The sequence below is a fragment of the Cervus canadensis genome, chromosome 7 (genome assembly GCF_019320065.1).
Source record: "Cervus canadensis isolate Bull #8, Minnesota chromosome 7, ASM1932006v1, whole genome shotgun sequence".
In the NCBI taxonomy this organism is placed as follows: domain Eukaryota; kingdom Metazoa; phylum Chordata; class Mammalia; order Artiodactyla; family Cervidae; genus Cervus; species Cervus canadensis.
This window is the reverse complement of record NC_057392.1, coordinates 19,548,591-19,575,517: the sequence shown is the minus strand read 5'-3', so window position 1 is coordinate 19,575,517 and position 26,927 is coordinate 19,548,591. Positions and strand designations below refer to the sequence as shown.

Genomic DNA, 26,927 nt, shown 5'->3' with positions numbered 1-26,927 from the left:
CGCAAGCCCGCAGCCGCGCGTGCAGCCAGGTCCTCCTCACACAGGGCGCCCTGCGACCTCACCTGCCGGGTGGGTCGTTCGGCCCAACCTGGTGCCCGGGAGGCGGGGCCGGCGGGGGGCGGGGCTGGCGGCGGACGTGACGTCAGCGGGCGGGGCGCGCACCTGGGCACCTGGGCGGCCGCGGCGGCGCGGGGCGGCGGCTGGACGCGCGCGATGGAGGGCGAGAGCCGGGGCCCGTGGGCCCTGGGGCTGCTGCGCACCTTCGACGCGGGCGAGTTCGCGGGCTGGGAGAAAGTCGGCTCGGGCGGCTTCGGGCAGGTGTACAAGGTGCGCCACGTCCACTGGAAGACGTGGCTCGCCATCAAGTGCTCGCCGAGCCTGCATGTCGACGACAGGTCAGCGGCCGGGGCCGGGGCGGCGGCGCTGGGCGGGCGGTGGGGAGCCTGGGTTCCGGGCGTTCCCGTTCTCTCCACCCGAGTGGCCTCCGGAGCAGCCTCGGCAGGAAAACCCAGCTCCGGGAGAGGCCGTGAGCCCCCGGCGGGATCGGCGCTGCTGGCCTGGTGGGAGGGACGCGGGGGGCGGCTTGGCGAGCTCCGGGGTCTGTTTGCTCCCGCCGGGGTCCCGGGATGCGGCTCCTACGGGAGAACCTCGGGTAGCTGCGTTCGCCTAAGGAGTTGTTAAGTGCCTTGTATTGTTACCCGGCTTCCGGTGAGCCCCGGATTTTCAGGATCCCGGGCTCGCCTTGCGTCTTCGACCCTCGGTGGCGCGTCCGGTCCGCCCAGGTCCCACCCTGGCGCTGCGGTTTGCGCCCGGCTTAGAAAAATTGCCGTGTGGGGATCTGGGCTTTGTGAGTGAGTTAGTCTCCCTTCGACTTACTTAGTAATTTACTTTGGAGCACAAATTGGTGTAAGACTGTAATTATTTCGGTCGGAAACCCTGGATTTGGCTTGGCCAGGCTTCCTCGGCGCCCTAGCACTTGAGAGTCGGCGCTACCTGGCTTGGGCCTGGCGGTGGGGTCCGGCAGGCGGCCCGGGAGTCCTGTTAACAACACTCAGCGCTTTCTGGTCGCACACTTTCTTTTAGGCAGATTTCATTTCCAGGCCAAGCCTCTGGGGAGCGGCCTTGCACTTACCTGCTTTGTGGCCAGGCCACGGCGCCCTCCTAGACCCGGGTTTCCCCATCCAAAACTGAGAAGACATCTGCTTGTCCCTAGGTAACAGGGGCGCTCAAATAAAGACAGTTGGAAGGGACCAGAGCTGCCCCAGTTAAATTCAGTCGGCGAATTATGGTCTGTGTGTAATTTTAGGGGAGAGGGAGGTGGGAGTCTTGAAAAGCAGCTCTTTTTGACTGGGGGTTGTTCACTGTTTATAGTTGCATTTTAATAATTTATAAGCTTTAATTGAGTGCATCTAAATTACATACCCTTTGGTGAAGTTTGCATTCAACATGGAAGTTTTGTGGCATTTGTGTTTTGTATGGAGCCATGCCATGCAATGCTTGTTGCTCAGTTGTGTCCGGCTCTTTGCAACCCCACGGACTATAGTCCACCAGACTCCTCTGTCCATGGAACTTCCCAGGCAAGAATACTGGAATGGGGTGTCATTTCTTACTCCAGGGCATCTTCCCCACTCAGGGCTCGAACCCAGTGTTTCTTTGGTCTCCTGCATTGACAGGTGGGTTCTTGGAGAGCTGTCTCTATAGTCAGCCCTGAACAGACACAGACTAGAAAGGTGACTCCTTTGCTATTTCAGAGACCTGGTTTCTAATCCTCGGCTTATTGAGTGATGGGGCCTACAAACTCTAGCTCCCCTCCCCCTCCCCCCATCCCCCTCCTCCCCAGTGGTGGCAATGCTCATTTCCAGGGTGGCCATGTGTGTTCCCTGGACTGAGGTACGCAGAATCACAGTGCGTGCTGCCACAGCCCGTGGTCCTAGATGGGAGGAAGCCCTGGACATCCAATGGCTTTGCATTTTCATCCTGGCCTAAGAGATTATGCAGCAGAGCTATTGGTGACTTTTTGCTCTAAGCCTCAAATTTCAGTAGAGTGGTGACAAGTGTCATGGAAATATCACCAGCTCAAAGGTGAGCTGCCTGAGAAGCTGCGCCTCGGATCCTGGGAGCTTCTCAGTCTGGGAAGGGCACTGTGGTTATTTTGATGAAATCTGAACCACTTTGAATGCCAGCCAATAGTTAGATCCTGAAAGGTAAGACTCGCCGCTGTGTAGATATTTTTACGCTCTCGGGGACATTTATTTGTCTGCTGGAGTCTTCCAGCTGAGTTTTCTTCATCAGCGAAGGCTTTTAACATCACCTTATTGTGTTGGAAGAGCAGAGTAAACAAGCAGGTCCCCAGGCTGACTCATCAGCCCTCCCTAGGATCTGTTATTTCCAGCGTCCAACCCCTTGTTTCTTGGGTGGCCCAGTTGGCGGTTGGGTTTCTCCACGTGAGGCAGGCCACTTAGGATCTTGCATGGCCTAGTTGAAAAGTGTTTTGTCCTGTAACTGGAAGGCTTTCCTGCCCTGCCTGAAATAGGCAGGTGGAGGCATGTGCTGGGCAGCTGGGTCGAGGTCAGCATTGCCCAGCAGGAAGAATTCACCTCTTGCGCTTTGCCAGGCTGAGTGGAGCAGGCTGGCTTCTGCTTTAGCAGTGGATTCCTCTGATTGAGAAGATGGTCAAACCCCTGCTCTTTGTAAAGAAAACTCTTCAGGGTTGATTATTGACGGCTTCGGTTTGAGATTCTCATTCGGAGTTCATGCCCCTCCCTCAGTGGTGCAGGGGAAGCAGGCTTTCATCCCTATCTTGGAATGGTGGAGTGTCCTGCCAGATTTCCACAGGTTGGTTCCATGCTCTTTTGATGAGCTGCACACCATCTTGACCCTTCTGTTTGCAAGATGTTTCCTGGAGCGGCGAGTTGATTTGACTGAGGTTCCTGGGTGCAGCCCCCAGCCCCATGCCCCTCCTGGCCAAGTCTTGTCTCACCTGTTTTTAGGGTGGTACTTCTCAACCCTTCCACAAGGGCCTGACCTTTTCCTTCTGAGGGCCTCTTCCACTGGTTACATAGGGACCCACTGCAGGTACAGGTGCGGGCTCATTTTCATCAGCTGCTTCTCCCTCTAGGGAGTCTGGGGTCTCCTGGCCCCTCAGGAGCCAGGCTCCTCAGAGCAGCAGGCTGCCCCGGACCATGTGAGCAGATATTTCTCTGTGAGAAAGTCAGGGGCCGCCTGGTCCCAGACACCCCTTGAAGTTCGCAGCAGGCAGAGGATCACCTGCCAGGTAGCTTCCAAGGGGTACCTGGGAGAACTGATGCCCCCTTCTTCTGCACCCCCTCCTCTCATGGGGACATCTGGTAGCTCAGGGGAGATGTGTGTCCCCCCTGGCTGACTCTCATTAGGGGATCTAGAGGTTTCGGGCAGAGCTTAGTCGGTGGGGGTGGGGAGGGCAGGTGGGCATTCCCATTTAGGTGAGAACTAGCCCTGCAGGCCCATTCCTCTGGCCCCCCACCCCTGGCTAAGAGGAAGCCCGGGATAGCTGAGCACCAGCAGCTGCTGGGTGATTGGCCAAGGCTCGTTGGGGCGAGCCTGAGCAAACCCCAGGTTTGTACATACAGAGCCGACAGTCCGACAAGCCCGGTTCTTGTCAGTTTTAAAAATAGCAGTGTGGGAACCCCTTGCAGGCTCCCTGGGAACGTAACTGTGTTGGTGCACAGAAAGGAGGCCTGGCTGGGAGACTCAGGAATGATTAAACGGTGCTCCCGCTGCCTCTTCCCAAAGGTGCTTCCCAGCTCTCTCTCTCTGAGGAGCTCTTTGTTACCAGATGCCCTTCCCTGCACCTCCACCCTTCTTCCTCTGCCCGCAGTTTCCTGCTGCTCCTTTTTCAGAAGGCTGAGTCCCAGGACCCATTTTCTCCCCTCCTCCCTCCAAGGTACTTGTTTCCAGATATGGTTGGATGTCTTTGGAATTTCTGCCTGAGACTGGAGTAGATCCCCACGGCTTCTCCAAAAAAAAAGGTCCTTTGGAAATAATCAGTTTGGGACTTCCCTGGTAATCCAGTGGCCGAGACTCCTTCTGATGCAGGGAACTGAGATCCGAGGAGCTGAAAGGCAGCTCAGTTCAGGCTGCAACAAAAGATCCCTCATGCCTCAACTGAGACCCCACAGTGTCAAATAAATATCAAAAGAAAGAAAAGAATGATCAGTCTGGTGAGATTTCTCATCTCTCCCCACCCCACACCTTCTCTGGGGTGGGGGAAATGGGTTTCAGCCAGAAGAAAAATTGTACTGACCTAAGTATACTGACCTAAGTGTCGTTAACAAATCGGACCCCAGCTTGGTATTCACAGGGGGTGGGGTGGGGGTGCTTTCCCCCATTCCTGCTGGGAGACAGGAACCCTTCCCCAAATGGGAGAAAGATGTGATTGAAATGATTACAGAAGAGAAACATGATACCAGCCCTACTGAATTATCCTAATTGTAGACACGCTTTTAGCACATCACCATTTTGGGGTTTAATGAAGACTGATGTAGTGGACTCTGGTGGCTGGAGCTTCACCCGTCGCTGGGTGGAATGGGATTTGATGGTGAGGAGTCTAGGCACCTTTAGGCCCCTGGCCCGTTCTTGCACCTGGGCTCTGGGACCAGTTTGACAATCTCTCCTGGTCCTTAAGTAATAGCAGCCATCACAATATCCAGTCTCCATCCTTTGTGTGTTGTCGTCAGCATAAACTGGAAACACTGCTTCGAGGAAAAGTGCATTTAAATTGACGAAAACACAGTGGTGGTTTCATCCTGTGTAAGAAGCACTTTCCTGTCTTTTCCAGCAGCTCCTGGAAAGGGCCCAGCCCAGCGCAGCCCCGACTTATTGAACTGCTGATACTGCCGGGAGTGGGGTGGGGTGGGGGGTCCTGGCAGGGTACCAGAGGCCCAGTGAAGAGAGGCCTAGAGGATAAATGGGATGGACACCTTTTGTGTCTCCTGAACCTGAACAATGAGGGTGGTTACGGGGCTCGGCCAGCCCGCCCCCAGGTCCGTGTGAGGGGCTCCTTTTGGGTTCCCTTGATCCCCCTGCTGCATGGTCCTGGAACCCCTTTCCCCTCCCTGGTGGGTGCAGCCAGGGTAGGGTCCTCGGCTTTAAGGCGTTTCTGATTGAGCTGTCACGGAGAGGGTGACTTGTCCCTGGAAACGCAGACTTCATTTCCGGGATAGCCCACCTTCCTCCTCCAACTGTCCTGAGATGTGTGGTCAGTGGTCACACTGACCTGTGTCAGTCACAAAGCCTGCCTGGTGTTGCTTCCCGAAAGGGTACATACAGGCTGTCTTCAAACAGTCCAGCCATAGTCAACTTTATGGAGCAGACAGCTGCAGGGCCGCCCACCGCCCCCCCCGCCCCCACTAAACAAAGTAAACGGGGGTGGGGGGCTCTCAGTTTGGTGGGAAGGGCCTGGGGCAGGGGAGAGAGCCAGGAACCTGCTGACCTCGGCTGGTTGGGTGGTGAGTGATCTGCTGCCAGCGGCTCCTCTGAGCCTAACGATCTCAGCCATCAGAAGTCACCTGGGTCTTACGTATTCAGCCCTTTGGGCAAATGGAAGCAAATGCTTTTGCTGAGAGGCACAGAGCTGCTCTTCATAAGAACTTCAGCCTCAGTGTAATTGACAACCTCCTTGGCTGTTGTCAGGCTGGCAGGAGGGTGGGGCTGGGGCTGGCTCGCAGAATGTCCCTCAGTGACTGGCCTGTAAACTCCGGAACCAGCAATGCCTGGAAGCCTGCAGGCCTGGGGGGACTCCCGGTGGAAGTGTGTCTCTGTCCATCCCGTGGCCAAACGTATGTCAGGGCCACGTGAGCGTTGCATGCTGGACTTATGCTGGTGGGGAGCGGTGGCACACCAATCACTTTAAAAGAATATGAAGGAAGGCAGGAGGACCAGACAAGTCACAAAACTGATTCCTCAGTAGGGAACAGAAGTGGCCCCAGTGCTAATCCTCACCACTGGGTAGTGAGTGTCAGAGGAGGGTGCTTGAACTGGTTAGTGTAAGTGACTTGAGGTCTCCCCGGAGGAGGAAGAAGGAGATGGGCCAAGGGTGCCGTTTCCGATCCTTAAGAGATTTGTGTTGTTGTTTGATTGCTAAGTTGTGTCCAACTCTTTGTGACCCCATGGACTGCAGCACATCAGGCTTCCCTGTCCTTGACTACCTTTATTTTAAATGATGCTTGATCCAGCCCTTTTCTGGTATAGATGTCCCTCGAGATTGGGTACAGGGCTGGGGTCTGTCTGCAGGTCTTCCTGGAGCCCAGCGAGCAGTGTGGCTGCAGGGAGGGGCTGGCTGGGGCCAGGCATCTAAACCCAGGCTTCAGCCCAGCCTGGGGCCCCCCCAGGGGCTCTTGTGGGCATCCCGCTGTCCATTCATTGGCTCTTTAACCCGAGTGCTAAGGAAGTGCATCTAACTGAGGCCAGTTAGCTCAGTTTTGTTTTGTAGTCTTTATTTATTTTTTGTTGTCTTTATTTACTCCTGATACCTGTCACACTTGTGTTTGAGGCCAGTGGGGTTCTCTTGCTCCTTGAACCTGTTTAGAACTAGCCTACCCCAACCCCTCCCACCTCCCACCTCCTGCTGCTTCCCTGAGTGGGGAGCCACCTAGTGATTCCCAGTAGCATTCTAGGGCCATCCTTGTTCCCTCCCTCTTCACATCCAGTCACCAAGCCTGAATGATTCTCTTTCAGAAATGAGCCCCATATCCACCAGCTTCCTCCCCGTCCACTTCTGGCAGCCAGGGCCCCGGTGACCTCCCTGAGTGTGTCACCCACCCTGAGTGTGTGTCGCCCCTCTGCTCCCGTGGTTCCTAGCCTGAGGCCCCCTGCAGAAGTGGGGTTGTGACCTCCTCACTGCCTGCCCTCTGCCCACCCAAGTTAGGGACCCCCTTTCTTAAACCTCCCAGGTCCCTGTTCTTTCCCTTCAAAGATCTCGGATTTTTCAACGACACCTCTTTTTTGGGGGTAATTTTCCATCTCCCCTAGAAGGTAAATATCCTGAAGGCAGGGAGAAGGGTCTCTTGTCATCAGTTCTAACTGATGTAGAGGATGTGCAGTAAATACATGTCAATAAATGAATTTTAATTGGATACAGATTAAAATTAAAGCAAATGCTGGGAGTACTGAAGTGGGCGATTCCAGGCTATAGTGGTTTATTTTAAATTTGGCTAAAAATGCATTAGCTCTGTGGCAGGGGTTGTCAGGCTTAACCCTTGGCTTTGGGGGCTGGATAAGTCTTGGCCTTGGGGGCCGTCCTGCGCACTGCAGGGTAGGGGGCGGGCGGTGCGCCTGGCTTCTCTCCGCTGGATGCCAGCAGCCCTGAGCTGTGACAACCCAGGTGTCTCCAGGCAGTGCCCAGCGTCCCCGGAGGCAGAGTTGCCCCTGGGTGAGAACCACTGGTCTACACCCAGAGATCCTCTCCCTGAGACGCCCACCTTGGTGAGTGTTCACGAGGCGGGGGCTCCGCTCCCAAATGCAGGGGCTGGACAGGGGGGCAGAGGTGCTGAGATGCTGTCCAGCCGAGCCCACCGAGAGCAGAGCCAGAGCCGGTGTCAGCGTGTCACGGCCCCTCCTTGCTGGCGGCCCCACCCTGGGAAGTGCTTTTGTACCTGTGACAGGAGCCTGGGAGTGAGCTGTGGTCACAGAGAGGAGGCTGGGCAGTGAGAAACAGACTCGTTTTTCTCGGTGGTTTCTGATTCTCCAGCAGGCTGAGGAGCGGGACCAGGTGCAGGCGGGCTGGGCCGGTGCACGCAGACTCCAGAAGAGCCCCTGCGGTGGGAACGAGCCATCCTGGGTCTGGCTGGGTGGCTGGTGTGGGCGTCTGCTGTCTGAGGGGGGGTGGTCCCTGCGGCCTCTTGCGCCACTTCCTGCCTCAGTTCCCAGCGCCCCGTGGGCTATGTGCTTCTGAACTGTCCCTTAAGAGCTTCCAAGAAAATAGGTCCCTGGCACCCACCCGGAGCCCATTCTCCAGGAGCAGGGCTGAGGAATGTGCATTTCAGCCAGCTCCTGGGTCCTTTCTGCGGTGGCCAGATGCTGTCCTTTTGCGCCTCAGCCTCTTCTCCTGAATGCACCCTGAGACTTTGACCCGTCACGCTGACCGTGACCGCGGCCCTGGGTGCTAGGCTGTAAGGCCGTGGGCTGCACCAGGAAGTGACGTAGAGCGGGGTTGGCCGACTTTCTGTGACAGGAGAGAGCGAATCTTTCAGGCTCTGCAGCCCACGGAGTCTGGGCTGTGGCCACGCATCTCTGCCTTGAGTGTGGAGGCTGCCCGGCCCCCGGGACATGAACGGATGGGCAAGCCTCCCAGCCAGTCAGAGCTCCTTTACAAAATAGGAGCTGGCCGTGGACAGCAGTTCGGCAGTTTCTCAAAAGGTTAGACCTAGAAATACCACATGACCAGGCAACTCTCCTCAGAGTGTATCCAAGAGGTAGAAGCGGGGACTTGAACCACCTGTATGTATAAATATACAGTCCCAGTAACTGAAAGGTGCAGACCATCCAAGTGCCCATCGGCAGATGAGCAGATAAACACAGCATGTTGGTTCCTACAATGGAATGTTACTCAGCTCTGAGGAGAGTGATGTTCTGGTGTGTGCTCCAACATGGGTGGACCGGGAAAGCATGATGAGTGAAATAAGCAAGTTACTAAAGTCACAGGTATTATATGATTCCACTTATGTGAAGTCCATAGAGGTCCTGGAAAGTGGAAAAGAGGTTGGGGGCTGCGAGGAGGGTTCCTGTTGGGGTGGGCACAGAGGTTTTTGTAGGTTTTTTGGGGGATGATGATAGAGTTTAGGTGGAGAGAGTAGTGTTGATTATACAACCTCGTGAATGGATATTGATGCCTATGAATTGCACACTTGTGAATGGTCACAGTTATAAATACTGTGTTACGTGTAGTTTACTACAGTGGCTTTAAAGACAAGGAGGCTTTTGGATAGTGGTCTCTGCAGACCCTGCTTGAGACCAGTGCTCTGTGAATTTCAGTGTGGGGTTGCGGTCAGGAATGACGAGGCCAGCTGGAGTGATGGGCTTCGCAAAGAAGGGAGGGGACTGAGCTCTTTGGGTGGACAGTTCATTACAGCTTTTAGCCTGAACGTCCCTTCTGTCATCCCAAGAGAAGGGTTTGTCAGCATCAGCCGCCCCCTCTGAAGCCCAGAGCCTGCACTGGCTCAGGGCTGCCTGAGAGTTTTCAGATCATAATCAGTCTCTGCTTTCACCTCTGATAACCCCAAAACATGTAGATGTGTTTGAATAACCACGGAACTGAAGGCATCGGAGGGCCCAGAATTTTATTATAGTAAGTCCCCTACGTACGAACCTCTAAGTTGCCAACTTTCAAAGATGTGAATGTGCCCCCGTGTGACAGCTGTAGTGTGGTATACTGGAGCTTTCAAGGTCCTGTGCTGTAAGGTTAAAAAATGTTTTCTTTCTCATCTGTGTTTGTTTTTTAATATATTATTTCTGAAAGTATTATAAACCTATGACGGTTTAGTACTATATAGCCGATTGTGTTAGTTGGGTACCTAGGCTCACTTTGTTGGACTTACGAACACGCTCTCAAAAGGAACGAGATCTCTTGTATGTAGGGGACTCACTGTATTTGACGCTAAAGTGAGCCCTGTGTGTATGTGTGCACACACATCCATGCATTTGTACATATGTGTATGTGCGTTTTAGCAATTTTGTCAGCCGTATGGAGCTGATTGTCTCCTGGCCGCGGTGCCCGTGTTTGCAGCCAGGCGACCGCTGCCCGCCATGTTCCTCATGTCTTTGAACTTTTCCAGGGAGCGCATGGAACTTCTGGAAGAAGCCAAGAAGATGGAGATGGCCAAGTTCCGTTACATCCTGCCCGTGTACGGCATCTGCCGGGAGCCCGTGGGCCTGGTTATGGAGTACATGGAGACCGGCTCCCTGGAGAAGCTGCTGGCCTCCGAGCCGCTGCCCTGGGACCTGCGCTTCCGCATCATCCATGAGACGGCCGTGGGCATGAACTTCCTGCACTGCATGACCCCGCCGCTTCTGCACCTGGACCTCAAGCCCGCCAACATCCTGCTGGACGCCCACTACCATGTCAAGGTGGGCTGGGTGCTCTGGGGGTGGGGGGGAGGAGGTTGGACCTCAAGCCTGCCAACATCCTACTGGACGCCCACTACCATGTCAAGGTGGGCTGGGTGCTCTGGGGGTGGGGTGGGGGAGGTGGTGGAACCTCAGGGCCAGCGAGAAGGTGGAAGAGGAGGTGGTTCTCCTGCAGGAAAGAACTCGAAGCAGAGGCTCTCTCAGCATCAGGACTCCCACTCCTGTCATGTGTGGCCGGTCCAAATGCCACAGATGGTGTAGCTGGAAAATGGGCTCTTAGGAACACAGGTCACCCTGCCCCACATTCTGGATCAAGACTCTAGGAGTCCAGGCTTATTGGCCGTCTGACAAAATCAGCTTAGATAGTGAACCATGGATTGGCGGTCTCTGTGTGAGGTTGGGTGGGGCTGTGTTTCCTGTTGGTGGTTCCTGGGATGATTGATGGGAGTCTCGGGGTGTCATGGAGAGAAGCCCTGGAGGGATTCCTTCTGTTGTCTTCGCTCAAGGCCTATTAGTTCTGATCTTTTTTTGGGTAAGTTTATAAAGCAGAAAAGCATGAGGTATAACTAAAAACCAGGGGCCGCACGCTGAAATTGGCCATTGTTAGCGTGGTCAGGTTTGCATTTCTTTGAAGATCTCTGTCTATGGAGGACACGAGGTGACCTGGGTCCTAGGGCTCACCCAGCCGCCACGGTCTCCCCATGCCTCAGGAAGGCAAGTTGGTGGGAAGACCCGCATGCCATGGCCTGGGTCCCCTCTGGCTCCTCGGAATCCTCACTCACCCATGGAAGGAAGGCTGAGCCCCCGCACGCCGCGCCTGCCCCCCGCATCCTGACTCTGCAGCAGGCATAGAACTCAGGCCAAGTCCACCTGTGGCAGGTGGGGAAATCAGTTTTCACATCAGACATTTAGTTACAATGTGTCCCTAAGGAGGTGTCATTCAATGATCAGATTTTAGCAGAAATTGGAAGTATGCTCCTGCTGAAGTGAAGCAGGGAATTGAGAAAACAGACATCAAATGAGTGATTCCTGGTCTGCCCAGGTCTTGCACCCCTGCAGTCCTGCTTCCTTCTGGTTGGGGTGCTGATGTCACCTGTGGACCCTCTGCCCCCCATGAACGTTACGGGGTTGTGACTGCAAGCCTGGGGTCCATGGGCACCCAATCAGTGTGGGAGCTTGGATCTCAAAGTTGAATATGCACAAGAACAAGGAGGTGAGGACAGGTCCCCGCTGTGTGCAGAGGACCCCACCTGCAGGAGCTGCCGCCTCTCCCAGGGGAAGTACCAAGTGGACGGTGGCTCCTGCCAAGCTGGGGCTCGGAGGGTTGAGTCAAGGGCCTGTGTTGTCCCACTGTACATGGTTGAGCAGAAGTTAGAACCAGGTTCGGGGGCCCTGGAGCCCTTGGTCCCTCAGCCAACCTGCTGCCACTCATGGGATGCTCACAGACATAATGGGTGGCACGCGTTGTCACGCGGGGGTGGAGTGGGTGGGTGGTGGTGGTAGGTGTCCAGGCAGCCCCTGGGCTGCAGTGTGAGGAGACACTGTAAGTCCAGCTCAGGGTGGGGGTGTCCCTGGATGGGGCTCGTCTCCAGAGGGGCCAGTCAGGAGTGGGGGCACACAGAACAGCTCAGGGTAAGGTGTCCCTGGATGGGGCTGGTCTCCAGAGAGGACCAGTCAGGAGTGGGGACACACAGAACAGCTCAGGGTGGGGTGTCCTTGGATGGGGCTGGTCTCCAGAGGGGCCAGTCAGGATTGGGGGCCACACATGCAACAGCCTTTTGGTGGAGGAAGTCATGGAAAGTTCTGGGTTTTAGGGGCAGGGGAAACAGGCATAGTCGGATTAGGATACAGGGTGTGGGAGGGTTGCTGAGCCATCGCTGAAATAGAATGCGCCTTTCTCAGGGAGTCCCCACTGGGCACAGCCCGGCCTTCAGAGCTGTCTTTTCAGCATCATGGACCACAGTGGGCCAGGCGGGACTTGCATTTCAGCCCATTCCCTTCCCACAGTGCAGGTTGCTCTGCTGATAGCCGCGTTTGGGGCAGGAGGCCACGCCCTGTAGGACCACGGTGACCTTCCTCCCAGCACCCTCCTCAGCAGCATAGCCCTCCCGCGCTCTGCCCTTGGTGGGTGGGGTGATGGCCCTGTTGTTGGGGGGTCCCCGCACCTGGCCCGTGGGAGTTGGATTGGCCAGGACACAGTCCCTCTGTTCTGTCTGTACTGGATGTTGACCTTCACCCAGGGATGGTCCCGATGCTGGGCGCACAGGAGGACCGAACACTCGCCCAGCAGGGTGGCACCTGGGGCTGGTGTCCCTGTGGTCTCTGTGTTTCTGCGTCGGCTCTGAGGCTCCTCGGTTTGAGCACTTTCTCCCTCCGCTTTCTTCTTCCTCCGCTTGGCAGCCCCTGGCTTGGCAGGCCTGGCGCTTTGTGACAGTTTTAGGAAGTGGGTGAACATTCCGTAAAGGACCGTGTGGCTTGTCACTGGGGACCTGGAATGGCTGGGAACAGGTGGGGAGGGGATGTTGTCACTTTGAGGATACAGCCAGGGCACCACCCCACTTCCCCGGAGAGGTCAGGAACAGACTTCTCCCTGACGCCCTTCTCAAGCAGGGCGGCAGTCACCACGCATAGCCCCAGACCAGCAGAAAATGTATTTACAGGCTGCATTTCTTTCATCCTCAGGAATGGCTCAGTGGGAGCTTGGTCTGAGGTTTTAAGTCATCTGCTGGATTTCTGGGCAGTTCTTAGTTGATGGTTATTTGCAGCAATATAACTGGAATCTGCAGTCTTAAGATGATAAGTTGGCACTCCATCCCCTTCCCTTGATCCCTCCAGACTACATTTATGTCCATAGATAGGATTGGAACTGAAAATTTTACAGCGACCACTATGTTTTGGAATGCGTATTCAAGACACTTAATATTAAATGAATACTTGATATTAAGTATATGAAGTGTCACTACTAAAATATTAATTTCAGTATAAGCAGTAAACCCATTTCAATTTCATAATGAAATAACTCATTTAAAACCTCAGGCTACACTTGAGGCCCAGGTTGCTCACCCCAGACTGTATTCAGGGGGACCCCCAGGGTCCTGTCCTCTGTGGCCCACAATGGCCTTCTCCCCAAGGTGGTGCTGCCCTGGCCCTGCTCTCGGTTAATCTCTGTTAGTCTCTTCCAGCTGGGTCCGGCAGGGGAAGGGCTGTGTCTCGGGGCCTGTGTGAACACTGGCTCCGGGCAGTACCAAGTGGACACTAAGTGTGAATTCATTTGTGAGTTATAGACACTTGCTGGTCACTGGGATTGCCACACTGTCCCTCTCTTCAGGAACCTGGGGACAGACGGGGAGATGAGAAAGGTCAGGTGGAGAAGTCTGGTGGGCCGGAGGGTCAGTGGGCATCAGAGGATTCTCATTCCTGAGTTTGATTTTGGTGCCAGGGCTTTCACATAGAATTATGCTTATTTTCTTTTCACCCCATATATCATGAAGCAGCTGGCTGTACCTGAAAACAGCAGAAATAAAAAGAAAGGGCAGCCAGCACGCTTCTGAGAGTCTGGTCCTGACACTTTCCACTCATCCAGCTATTTCCTTGTGTTGCTGTCTCCTCGGTCCCGAGCTGCGGGGTTGGGTGATAAGTCTGTTGTGGGGAGCTGGCGCTTTGCTCTCCAGAGTGGAAAGTGTCTTGGAAGCCAGAGAACGGACAGCTGCCGGGGGCCCAGAAATGGCCAGATTGGCCTCCTTCGCATGGACCCACGCCCACCCCGGCACAGCCTGGCCGCAGAAATAGGGGGCCAGGTCCAGTCTTGCAGGCTTTCTTCTCGTCACCACCCCCCACCCCCTGCAGATGTGAGGACCGGGTCCCCAGTCATGAACTTCCCTTGCTCAGCGGTGATGACACCAGGCCCCTGGCTCACCTTGTGGGCAGGTGAGCCCAGAACTAAAGGCCTGACTCAGCCGCATTTCCGATCACTCCAGAGGTGTGTTTGAGGAGGAGCCCAGAATTAATTAGAAGGCTTAGAAAAATCCATGAGCCTCAGAGGAGAATTTATAAAGGAAACGGCCAGCAAGTGTGGCTTAACTGCAAGAGGCGTTTAACACCACCAAGGGCTCTGATTGACAGCCAGGGTGGAGGGCTGGAGGGTGGTGGGTCCCTGCAGTGACTTCCCCTTTGTGGCTTCCCCAGACCTTCAGGGTGGGCACCTTTGTCCCTGGAGCCGAGGAGGCAGAGTGGGTGTGAGAGCTGAGCCCCTGGGAACAGGTGTCCTTGGACTGGTGGGCTCTGCCGTGTACGAGCCGGTCACGGGAAGCTGGGATGCTGTGTGTTTGCAGCCAGCAAGTGTCTGTCCCCAGAACGTTCTGCGTGGAGGACAGATTGGCTGCATGTGTTCTGCTCACTTTAAAGGGCTTCTGAAAACATATTTCCCTTTAAAGGACATGCCGCCACTTGCCTGCTTCCCCAGCTGCGAGATTGCATAACTGCTTTGCCCCAACACCTGAAAACGAAGGGCCGCTTCCTCCCTTTGTGCGACGGGGCAGACGCAATGCCCCACAGACAAGCTGTAATTCTTCAGTTCCTCTCCCAGTGAATTCCTTCCTGATCGTGTAATCTTTTCCCAGTCCATCAAGCTCTTAATGTCTTCAGGCTTGGCTCTTCCCTGGCTGGCCGGGCCTTCCCACCTGCTCGGGGAGCGCAGTTGACGTGAGAATTGTGATCCTGACCAGTGAAGGGGCCTGCACAGCCAGGCTGGGGGACCACGCCCCCCAACACTGCTGAGGGGACTTGATGATAAACGTCCTCAAGCGGCAGCCGGGCTGCCTCACTCGGCACGCTGTCAGCCAAACCTGACCAGCCCCTTCCTCGCCACTCTGTTCTAGATTTCCGACTTCGGGCTGGCCAAGTGCAACGGGCTGTCCCACTCGCATGACCTCAGCATGGACGGCCTATTCGGCACCATCGCCTACCTCCCTCCAGAGCGCATCCGGGAGAAGAGCCGGCTCTTCGACACCAAGCATGACGTGTACAGGTGGGTGGCAGGTGTAGAGCCCCCCGCTCTGTGCCTCCACTCCTCGGGTTTGCAGGGGGCTTTCCCAAGGGCTCCCAGGCACTGTCAGAGAAGAGGTTCGGTCCAGATGAGAGGGCTTTTAGTCGGTGGGCACAAGCCACCCCAGAACTTTCTTTTTCCTTTTTTCTTTGCTGCGCTGGGCAGCATGTAGGGGTCTTAGTTCCCTGACTAGGGATCGGACCCATGCCCCCTGCATGGGGAGTTCAGGGTCTTAACCAGGGACTGTTAGGCAAGTCCCAACCCCAGAACTTTCTTACAAGAGGAACTTCTCTGCTGTGGGTGATGCTGCCCAGGATGGAGGTCGTGAATGGCTGGTGTCAGTCAGCCGGTTATGTAACGGATGGGCAGTTCCCGCCTGGTGAGAGCTTTGGTGTTTGCAGAAAAGGTGGGCTTTCTCACTTGACTGTTGAGAGAGCCTGCTTTCGGTGGTCTGTGCGGCTATCTGCATGTGAATTCAGGCTCCCAAATCTAGTCCCTCTGGCTCAGAACTTACCCTTCCTAACATCACTGACCTGTGACAGGCACATGGACACTTAGAGGATGTTTACAAGCCAGCATCGGGGATTTCCGACCCAGAGAACAATCAGGAGTCATGTGGTAGCATCCTTTCCCAACTTGTCATGGTCTTAATCCCTCAGACCTCTCGAAGAAGAAAGGCAGGCGGGCGGGTGCGAGCGGCACTTCAGCCCGTCATTGTGGTTCTTGTCCACATGGATGACTGTGACCCCAAGCCCTGCCTTTGTCATCGCCGCCGCCTGGAGTCCTGGCCAACTGGTTTGACCACAGCCGCCCCGTCTGCGCTCTGCTGGACTTCTCCCTGTCCATCTGCGGGCGAGCAGTACAGGGCCTGGCTCGTAGGGTTCGGGAGAACAAGATTCTCTCTTTATTCAGAGTTGAGAGTTTCAGTTTTTGAACTGGCAGATTTCACTTCATTTTCACTGAGGACTTTTTGTGCCTCTATAAACAGGTGCTGGTAACCCAATGCAGGCTGATAGCCCAAGTTTGGACCTCTTCTATTTCTTTTTTTTTTTATTTACCAGATTGAGCTCTTTGGGGGGTATATCCAGAGCAATTATATAGATAGATATGTGTGTGTGTGTATACACATGTCTGTATATGTGTGTGTATATGTATGTATTATATATATTGATAAATATGTGTACATATATAAAAATATATGCACACACACATTTATGTTATGTATATTTATATGGTTGGCCGAAATGTTCATTCATGTGTTCCATAAGATGTTACAGAAAAACCCAAATGAACTTTTTGGCCAACCCCATTTATATATACATTACCACACAAGTATATGTAGCTCCTAATCAGCACGAAGGGCTGTGGAAAGTTCAGCTGGCTGCCTGCTCATCGTTTCCGTGCACTTGGATGACATCAGTGGGCAGGTTACTCAAGACACCTAGAGCTGTAGTCAGCATCTTGTGGACGTGTCTGTAAGAACAGGACGTGAATGAAGCAGATGTGCCCTTCTCCTCACAAGCTGGGGGTCCAGGGACAGGGTGGCTCCCTCTCAGGGACCCCTTCCTGCTGTTTGGACTGACAGTTCAGTCGATGGAGGTTTGTCTGTTGTTTGAAATCTGAGCTTCCAGCATGCCTTGTCCCACCATAAGAGTATTTGCCCATTTAAAAAAATTCATGAAAAATACCTCCTTGTCTTCTCTCTCTCTCTCTCTGTCTCTCCCCCTGTCTCTCGAAGACTCTGGTTGAGGGGGTGGTTTTCCTGAGCTTATTGTAGTGTCAGGGGAAGGGAGGCTCTGGCTTTGTTTGAGAATCTGACTTGCAGACACTGACGTGCCCATCTCCTTGCAGCTTTGCCATCGTAATCTGGGGCGTGCTCACGCAGAAGAAGCCGTTTGCAGGTGAGTGGACGTGTCGGGGGTGGTGCAGCCGTCTCTCCTGGCTCCATGAAGGGCGTGCTCTGTGTAAAGCGGGCCTGCCAATCGCAGAGGGGGCTGCCCCTGGGTCGTGGAGCTGGTGGGCTGTCCAGGCGGGTGGGGTGGTGAGGCTGCTCTGTCCAGCCCAGCAGGTCAGCAAGGAGCCCCACGGCCCACCTCATTGCGGACTTTCATATATATCAAGAAGGGGATCTTGCCATACAGTTCACATACAGGGAAAGACACAGATCTGATGGGGTCCAGTCAGTGGATCTTGTTAGGTACCAGCTCATTCTTCTGTGTTGTGTGACATAATATACATAGCATATAATTCCCATTACAATTTTTTGAAAGTAATTCTTAGTAGCATTTAGTTGCTGAAATTCCCATTTTTAATCACTTAAGCTATGCATTGTGGCATTAAGCTCACAGTGTTGTACAATATCACCACCTGGACCCCGAGGTCGTTAGGCAAGTCATTCCCAACCCCCCACCCCGAGCCCTTGATCACCACTCATCTGTTTTCTGTTTCTGTGGGTTTGTCTATTGTACTTATTTCCAGCTAGGTTTTTTTTTTTTTTTTTAATTTTTGGTTGTAAAATACATGTCTAACAGAAATGACTACCAGAACCGTGTTGAAGTGTATGGTGCAGTCGTGTGAAGGGTGTTTGCCTTGTGGGGCAGCCAGTCTCCAGAATCACTGTGTAGATGCTGTCGCAGAGGGGTGCCCCCAGGTCAGAGTCCCTGGGTCAGCCCGCCCGGCCTGAGAGCTGGGGGTTTCCTCCTTCCCCCCACCCCACTCACCAGGCACCCACCATGTGGATTTCTGGCCTTGAGATTTCAGTACCTTGACTTGGTTTACTGGAAAAGTCAAGTACGTTTTCTCTTTATTTTGGAAAGATTTCCTCTTCCTCTCCAAGCCTGTCTGGGCTACTTCATCCTTTCTGGTTTGACCAAAAAGTTCTAAAAATGCAGATCAGAGTCAGTGTGCAGCCCTAGGTCTGTTGGTTGAGAAGCAGAGTAGGATCCTTGTGGGGTTTTGTCCGTAGTTGTTACCCTGTCTCCATGACGCTGCCTCCTCCTCAGAGGTCCAGGGTCTGGGTTCTTTTCAGTGTGGCTGTGTGCCCGTCTGACCACAGCCATCTGCCGGACATGGCCCCCAGGGTCAGACACACGATGGGAAGGAACGTGGGAGCTGAGGTGCCCGTGCTTTGTCGCTTGGTCGATGGGACATCCAGGGTGTGCAGAGGCAGCTTATGAACCTGTTCTGTCTGTGTTTGGCAGCAGAAACCCTTCCAGGTGTTTAGGTGACTTACGTTTTATCCAGAGGACCTGCTGGGTTTTGGAAATCTGAGTTATTGTGGAGATAACATGTAGATACCTGAGCTCGCTATTGCATAAGATTTAACGGGAAAGTGGAACAAAACATCAGAGCAGCCTCCTGGCAGCCATCGGGGACTTTGGGCCAGTTTTCCACCCCTGTGGCTCGGCATCTCGGGAGTCTCCTGGCGTGGGCGTGGTGGGAACCAGAAACTTGCTCGCCTGCTTGCTGGCCGGTGTGGCTCTTAGGCTGAGGAAATCTGGGCCCTGAGGGTCGCCTTGGGCCCTTCATTCTGTGACAGAGATGATGATTGTGAGGGGTCCGTGCCTGCTTCTGAAGGGAGTTGGAAAGGAGGCCAGGTGGGACCCCACATTACGAATTGCAGGAGAAGGGTCCCCATTTACACAGCTCATGTGTGACCAATCACTGGGGCTGGCTCATCGGCAGGCACCTGTGCTTTGGGGTAGGAATTCAGAAAGACTTTTTCGTTGTTGCAGGGAGCTGTGGGCCCCTTGGGGGCTGGGCACTGTGACTCCACGGTTCAGTTTTCCTTTGTTTGGGCCCCTTTGGAACCTGCCCCGTTAGATATTTTTCTTCTTTGAACTTGATTTTTCTTTGAGTTCGCTGCACAGAAAGATCTCTGTGATACAAGAGAGTGATTCCCCTTGGTAGATCACAGGTGGTTTCCAACATCTGGAGAATAGAGGACAGGTGTGTCCAGCAAGGTTAAGGATTTCAGAATCGTCTGTGCTTTGAAGAGGAAATAATACCGTGTCTCCCGGGTGGGCGCCCAAACTTTCCCATGGTCATCGTGGCTCCTCCCGAAGATAAGAAATCGACCTCAACTCTGGGGAGCTGCCCTGACTTGCGCGCCTTCCCTTTGCAGATGAGAAAAACATCCTGCACATCATGGTGAAAGTGGTGAAGGGCCACAGGCCGGAGCTGCCGCCTGTCTGCAGACCCCGGCCGCGCGCCTGCAGGAGCCTCCTTCGCCTCATGCAGCGCTGCTGGCAGGGGGACCCCCGGGAGCGGCCCAGCTTCCAAGGTGAGCACCCGCCCTGGGCTCCGGGAGCCCTGCTGGCCTGACGCTCATGCTGTCATCCCAGGGGATGGAGTTGATGGCCGGGAAGGGGACAGGCGGCAGCCGGGACGAGGAGGCTGTCCACAGACAGGAGTGCCAGAGTGAGCCCGCCTCCTGCAGGCTGTGCCCGCCCAGGGCCCCCGCCTGTGGCCCTCCAGCTCCCAGGGCCAGGGAGGGGCGGCTGGAACCGCTTGGTCATCTCCAGCTGTCCGCCTCCAGCTGTGGCCTGCTGTCCCGAGGAGCCTGGTGTTCCGGGTTCAGATATAGTAGTGCATCTTTTGGGGACCACGTGACCACTGGCCTGTGGCCTTCTTTGCATTTCTCTTGGGGCCTCGTTCCCAGGGAATAGCTGTGTCCTTTGGTTAGGAGAGTGATCCTGATGCCACTGGAATTGATCATGACGTTTAAAACATGAGGAAAAGGAGTGTGAACGAGGTGGGGGCTTTCTCGCCTGGTGCCGGCAGCCCTGGCCGTCGGGGTATGAGCTCTGGTTGGGCTGGCTAGTGGGGTTCCCTGGACGAAAGCTTCTTGGGGAAACAGGGACACGGTGGCTCCTTTTAGAGTCTGGCCGGACCCCGCCTGTGGTTGCTGATGGGGGTGCTGGGGGTCCGCTGTGAGCCCAGCCAGGGGCCAGCAGCATGGGCAGCGCTGACCGGTCAGACTGAACACTGTAGGCACTGGTCCCCTCCAAGGCCACATGCTTAAGTAGCTCATTTGCTAATTCCTTGTCTGAGTGACACACCCGTCTGTGTTTCCCTCCAAAGAAATCACTTCTGAAACCGAAGACCTGTGTGAAAAACCTGATGAGGAGGTGAAGGAGACGACTCAAGACCCAGATGTGAGAGACCCGCCTGATGCCGAGGCCGAGGTAATGGGGACCCTCCCGGGGCCTGGTTTCCGCCACATCAGCTTCAGGGATTGAGTCTCTGCTTCCTGCAGACGCCCTGCCAGCCTGGACCACTCGCCCGGTTCTGAGGCTTGGGCCAGCCGCAGGGTTCTGTCCCAGGGCGGGGGTAGATGCATGGTGTGTTGGCCCCAGATTGGTTTCCTGCTTGACAGTATCCCGTCCCCACCTCCTGTCTGTGCTTAGGGAAGGTCAGTGTGGGCCCACAGCTGACATTAAGTAGCCGCCGTCTGGATACTTTGTGTGTGTATGCGTTTGTGCGTGTTCTGACTGTACTGCACAACACGTGGGATCTTAGTTCCTTGACCAGGGACGGAACCCGCACGCCCTGTATTGAAGGTGCACAGTCTTAACTATTGGATCACGAGGGAAGTCCAGGCTGGATGCTGTTTGAACCAGGGGAGCTGCTTGAAGACCCCACTGGGCCACACTGGAGAGAGGGGTCTGGGCTCCGGGGGCTTGGGTGTCTTTCTGCACCTCGAGGTTGGGGATTGGCGCCTTTCTAACTGCCCATAAGTGTTTTTCCTCTACGAGCGACACACAGGTTATATAAGATGTGATAAGAAATTCTAACTATGCTAACTAACTAAATACCTCTAAGGCAGTAGGACTTGTAAAGTGGAGGCTGATAAACTGAGTTTATAAGGTGTTATCATCCCTGGCTGGGTGTGAGGCCAGCAGATAAGTAACCGTTTATGGTGTGTCTGCTATCTAAGCATGAGGGCTGTGTGTGTCAGGTCAGAGGGCAAAGTGACGGTGGAGGGGACCTGGCCCCCGATAAGGAAAAGAGCTGCCCAGCACGTGGGTGTGACTCACCGCACCAGGCTGCTGGGTCAGAGGATATGGGGAAGGGTCGTGAATCCCTCGCAGGCTCTGATCCCTCACCAGGACCTGCCTTTCTCCTCACTGTCAGGACCGAGCCTGTGCAGGGCCCGTTAGCGCGGGTTGAGCTGGAACGCCGCACCGTCCCCAGGACTGGGCCCCACACCTCACCTGTGCACCCTCAGCCCCCAAGCCAGCCTTGCACGGCCCCACGTAGGGTTCAGGGTGTTAGGACCCTACCCGAAGCCATCTCCTTCCTCTGTTTCCTGTCGGCACTGACCTGTCCTGGGTGGACCCAGCCGGCATACAGGCTTCACTTCCTGCGGCTTATTCACATTCGGTCTCTATATAGCGGTGCACTGGGGCTCAGCATGGCGATGGACATCTGTTCCCACCGTCTGGTCTTACGATGTCCTCCTGCTGGAGTCTCTGGGCTCTGTGCTGCATGCTAAGTTGCTTCAGTTGAGTCCAACTCTTAGTAACCCCATGGACTGTAGCCCACCAGGCTCCTCTGTCCATGGGATTCTCCAGGCAAGAATACTGGAGTGGGTTGCCATTTCCTTCTCCAGGGGATCTTCCCGACCCAGGGGTTGAACCCATGTCTCTTAGGTCTTCTGCATTAGCAGGTGGGTTCTTTACCATAAAGAGTGGGACACGACTGAGTGACTAACACTTTCACTTTCTTTAGCACCAGCACCATCTGGGAATAGGAGTTAAGTTCTCTGATCCCCTGATCCTGCCCCATCGGGTCACGGACGGAGCCTTATCTCTTCTGTCTGCTTGTCTCCGCAGGCCCCCGTGCCCACCCCGCTGAAGCGTGCATCTGCCCCCACCTTCGACAACGATTACAGCCTCTCAGAGCTGCTGTCCCAGCTGGACTCGGGCATCTCCCAGACCCTTGAGGGCCCGGAAGAGCTCAGCCGCAGCTCCTCCGAGTCCAAACTTCCGTCGGCAAGCAGCGGCAAGAGGCTCTCGGGGGTGTCCTCTGTGGATTCCGCCTTCTCCTCCCGAGGGTCACTGTCCTTGTCTTTCGAGCGGGAGCCTTCAACAAGTGGTGAGCAGGGGCCCCCACACCTGGGAAATAATGGGTTTAATTTGTGGGGGGGGCAGGCAGGGTGTGAGCAACTGAAAAGGATCAGGCGTCTTGTTTCTTGAGCCGGCTGTAGTTCTTCTGTGTTTTCGGCAGCTCTTTGCTTATTGGGTTTGGGTGTCAGTGCACATTGGGGGTGCACACGGGCTGAGTGGATGTCACTTAGATGTAAGGGGAGTGGGTCATGCCCCTGGCTGTGTGGAGGGTCTCACCTGTGCCGAAGCCGCATGCAGGGACTGACCTCAGGTGTGTAGGTTGAAGAAACTGGATTGTACCAGGTAGCCCAGTGAACGGATGGGCCCCCTCTTCCTGGAGACCTTTCTCTCTTTTGTAATGTCAGCCCTGTACCCCCTTTCTCAGGCATCGATGGGTACACTTCCCATTCTTTCCTATTTGTGGGCTCCCGTTTCCTGGACCTGTGTGTGTTGATGGGTGCACTGTCATTGGAGGTCATAACTGCCTGGTCCTGACTATACGGCTTGGGTTTTCTTTCTGGAAGGCACTTTTCCCTGCCCCTGCCCTGTCCCCAGTTGCTGGCCCTGGGGCATGGGGTCTCTCCTGTGAGGGCCTCACTGCGTCTCCAGTGAGGACAATGTGTGAGGTTTTCTTCCCATGAGGAAAAAACGGATGTTCATGCATAGGGCTGAAGTACAGGGGTGGCCAGAGGGTCATGGGGAGGGTCCTCCCCTCAGGAGGAAGGGGAGCTTGCTCTTCCTGGGGAATCGGGTATTCCTCCTGGAATGAGGGCCTTGCCCAGATGCCTTGGACCTCCTGGGATTTTTAGAGTGGCGTGTTTGGGATTAAAGAGAGCATTTTGGGTAAGGAGACATCTTGCAAGATGCAGAGGTAGGGAAGGCCTGGCTGCATCAGAGGTGAGCAGTCAGCGATGGGGTTGGAAAGAAAGAAACACCTGTTTCCCAAGGAGAAAGTCATTAGCACGCTCTCTTCTCAGGGTCTGATACCCTCAGGTGACGTGTTTGTGCTTTGATCAGTCACTGGTCCATCTCAGGAGCCTGTGCTGAAACACCCAGTCCCAACTGCATTTACTGTGTTCTTAGTACACCCGGCACCCCCCACTGCTGTGCAAGACCCCTTGAGCATGGTTCCTATGAAGGTGTCTTGTTTCGTACATATCAGAACCCCAGACAACATAGTGGGGTTTTCCTGCAAATCAAACATGTACATGTTTACATCATGAGTAACAGTCCTTCTAAAGTGAGAGTCTCAGTCCTTGGAGGACTTTTCTAGAAAGCGTCCTAGCTGATGGTACTGGGACAAGAGGCACCGTTTGGAGGTTGGGCTGCAGGCAGCTGCTTGACCCTGGAGGGGTGCCCCGGGGTGGGAGCTGCCAGCTCTCCAGTGGGTCGGGGGCTCCTGCCTGCTCTGTGTTCACCGCCCCCTCTCCCTTGTTAGCAGTCACTGCCATTGCTGAGCACCAGCAAGGGCCTGAATTTTATATCCTTCATTTGATCACAACTTTATCGGATAGCTAGAATGATTTTCATTTTGCAATTTGATAAAAGAGCACCTTGGGGATATTCATTGACTTGCCTGAGGTCTCCCCACTAGATCTTAAATTAAACCACATGGGTAAACACTTTAGCGATTTCAGGTAAACCGTAGCTACATTCAGACACTGGCCAGACCTCGGGAGCCGCCCTGTCTGACCCCTGCATCTGCTCTCCCCGCAGACCTTGGCACCACCGACATCCAGAAGAAGAAGCTGGTGGACGCCATCATGAGTGGGGACACCAGCAGGCTGATGAAGATCCTGCAGCCCCAGGACGTGGACCTGGTCCTGGACGGGGGTGCCAGCCTGCTGCACCTGGCCGTGGAGGCCGGGCAGGAGGACTGTGTCAAGTGGCTGCTGCTCAACAACGCCAACCCCAACCTAACCAACAGGAGGGGCTCCACCCCGCTGCATGTGGCCGTGGAGAAGCGGGTGCGGGGCATCGTGGAGCTCCTGCTGGCCCGGAAGATCAGTGTCAATGCTGCGGACGAGGACCAGTGGACGGCCCTGCACTTCGCAGCCCAGAACGGGGACGAGGGCAGCATGCGGCTGCTGCTGGAGAAGAACGCCTCCGTGCGCGAGGCAGACTGCGAGGGTCGGACGCCTATGCATGTGGCCTGCCAGCACGGCCAGGAGGGCGTCGTGCGGATCCTGCTGCGCCGTGGCGTGGATGCAGGTCTGCCGGGGAAGGACGCCTGGGTGCCGCTGCACTATGCCGCCTGGCAGGGCCACCTGCCCATCGTCAAGCTGCTGGCCAAGCAGCCGGGAGTGAGTGTGGACGCCCAGACGCTGGACGGGAGGACACCCCTGCACCTGGCTGCCCAGCGTGGGCACTATCGCGTGGCCCGCGTCCTCATTGACCTACACTCAGACGTCAACGTGTGCAACCTGCTGGCGCAGACACCGCTGCATGTGGCCGCGGAGACGGGCCACACGAGCACGGCCAGGCTGCTCCTGCACCGGGGCGCCCGCAGAGAGGCGGTGACCGCAGAGGGCTGCACCGCTCTGCACCTGGCCGCCCGCAATGGGCACCTGGCGACCGTCAAGCTGCTGGTGGAGGAGCGGGCCAACATGCTGGCCCGGGGCCCCCGCAACCAGACGGCGCTGCACCTGGCCGCTGCCGGTGGGCACTCAGAGGTGGTGGAGGAGCTGGTCAGCGCCGACGTGCTCGACCTGTCCGATGAGCAGGGCCTCAGTGCGCTGCACCTGGCCGCCCGGGGCCGACATGCCAAGACGGTGGAGACTCTGCTCAGACATGGAGCCCACGTCAACCTACAGAGCCTCAAGTTCCAGGGCGGCCCCAGTCCCACCGCCACGCTCCTCCGGCGGAGCAAGACCTAGCCTGCTGACCCAGGAGACGGGGCCCAGCAGGGTTCCTGTCCCAGCGTTGTGCTCTGCTCGTCCCATCTGTGGCCTGCGGGACACTGACCAAGCTTAGGTGTTACCCGCCCTCCCCATGAGGTTGGTCAGAGTGTGCTTGGCCGCTGCCAGTGGGCACCCCGTGTCGGAGGGATGGTGGGCCGGAGGCATTTGGTTGTCCCTCACTCCTGATGTTGGTCCCTGGGTGACAGAGCCGTGAGCCCACCTGTCCTGAGCGGCTGCCTGGAGTGCACGGGAACACAGGTGTGGGGGGAGCTGAGTCTTTTGTCTCCATTTGCAGCAGTGAAGAAGCTTGCTCCAGAAAGTTTGAGTGGGATTCTTGTTTTATAGAATATCGTTAATGGATGAAGAGTGTCAGCTGTCGCTTGAGATCTGTTAAAAGCACGCACTTCGGGGACTTCCCTTGTGGTCCAGTGGCTTAAGACTCCATGCTCACGATGCAAGGGGCCTGTGTTTGAGCCCTGGTCAGGAAAGTGGATCCCTCATGCCACAACTGAAGATCCTGCATGCACAGCTAAGACATCGCACAGCCAAATAGATAATGAAAATTTAAATAAAAAGTAGGTAATCTAGTCTGTGGGCAATGAGCATAAACTGATAAGTTGGTTTTTTAAAACAAAAGCAGTCGTCTTACCAGCCCTTTTACACCCAAGTTTGTCCATCACTCAGTCCTTGTGGGTGGCCACACACAGATGCCAACCGAGCCACCTGCCTTTGTTCATTTCATGTTGCGTAAAATATTTGAAATCTAAAGTCAGCTGTCCAAAAGTCAAGAAAAATGAACTGACAGCCTCAGTTCTGGACTCAGAACAGTGTTACCGAGTTCAGTGACCCACCTTTCCCGTCATTTTCTCTCCAGTTCTTGTTTTTGGAGAGATGGTGGTTTGTGGCAAGAGATGCTGTGTTGAGGTCTCCCAGGGGACTCCTGACTTGCTTTACAAACAGCTACACTGTGCAGGGGCCTCAGCTTTCGGGGTGTGACCCCCGAGACAACTCCAGGATTGTTCTTTCGTTGTCAAGTGTGTCCCACACCTCCCGCTGATGCTGTCATGACAGTCAGTTTGCTGAAGGACCCCAGCCTGTATGTACACATGCCCCTTGGCCTGGTGTATGAAGCAGAGATTGATATTAATGTACCGTGTATGTTAATGTGAATCTGTGGGCAGGTTACTTCTTTTCTATAACAGGAAATATCCCGACTGCTTAGAACTGGCTATGTTTTAATATGCCTTGTGCTTTACTATGTTGTATTACTGTTGGATGTAGAACACGTGGAAGAAAGTCTGCTTGATGTCAATAAAGCTTGAGTTCTCTTCCTACTTCTCTGAAGCCCGTGAGACTACATCTTTTTATACATGAGCTCAAATAATCGGATTTCTGCAGACCAGAGGTTGAGGCGGTCACACGTGGTGTGGAGACGCCCTTTGGAAGGGCAGCCTGGAGTTGAGCTAAGAAGCAGGGGTGACCCGGCAGCAAACATTCCCTTGTTACTGACCAGGATAGCCAGGGCGGGGACCACCCAGCACACAGTATCTGCTTGCTGTGTCTCAACCCCAGCCTTGGAGACGTGCTCCCATGGGCTCAGGTGTCTCATGACTTCATTCTCACTGTGTCCACCCTAGAGACACACCTGCTGCCTCCCTCCGAGCAGAGGTCAGACCCCTGACTATGACCCGTGTAGCCCTTTTATTTCTGTGGTTTCCAGACTCCGTGTCCAACGACTGTGAGGACATTCTGAGCCAGGTGCAAATTTCTTCT

General features: G+C 55.1%; 1 protein-coding gene across 1 annotated transcript; it reads left to right on the top strand.

Moving 5' to 3' along the window:
* Positions 1–137: 137 nt before the first annotated feature.
* On the top strand, positions 138–26,488 carry RIPK4 (receptor interacting serine/threonine kinase 4). The gene is made up of 8 exons (XM_043474459.1): positions 138–395; positions 9,810–10,101; positions 14,979–15,127; positions 16,997–17,046; positions 19,269–19,427; positions 20,228–20,331; positions 21,982–22,243; positions 23,971–26,488. Exons 1-8 carry the CDS (start codon positions 214–216, stop codon positions 25,128–25,130), a joined length of 2,358 nt encoding a protein of 785 aa, XP_043330394.1. The 5' UTR covers positions 138–213; the 3' UTR covers positions 25,131–26,488.
* The last annotated feature ends 439 nt before the right edge of the window (positions 26,489–26,927 follow it).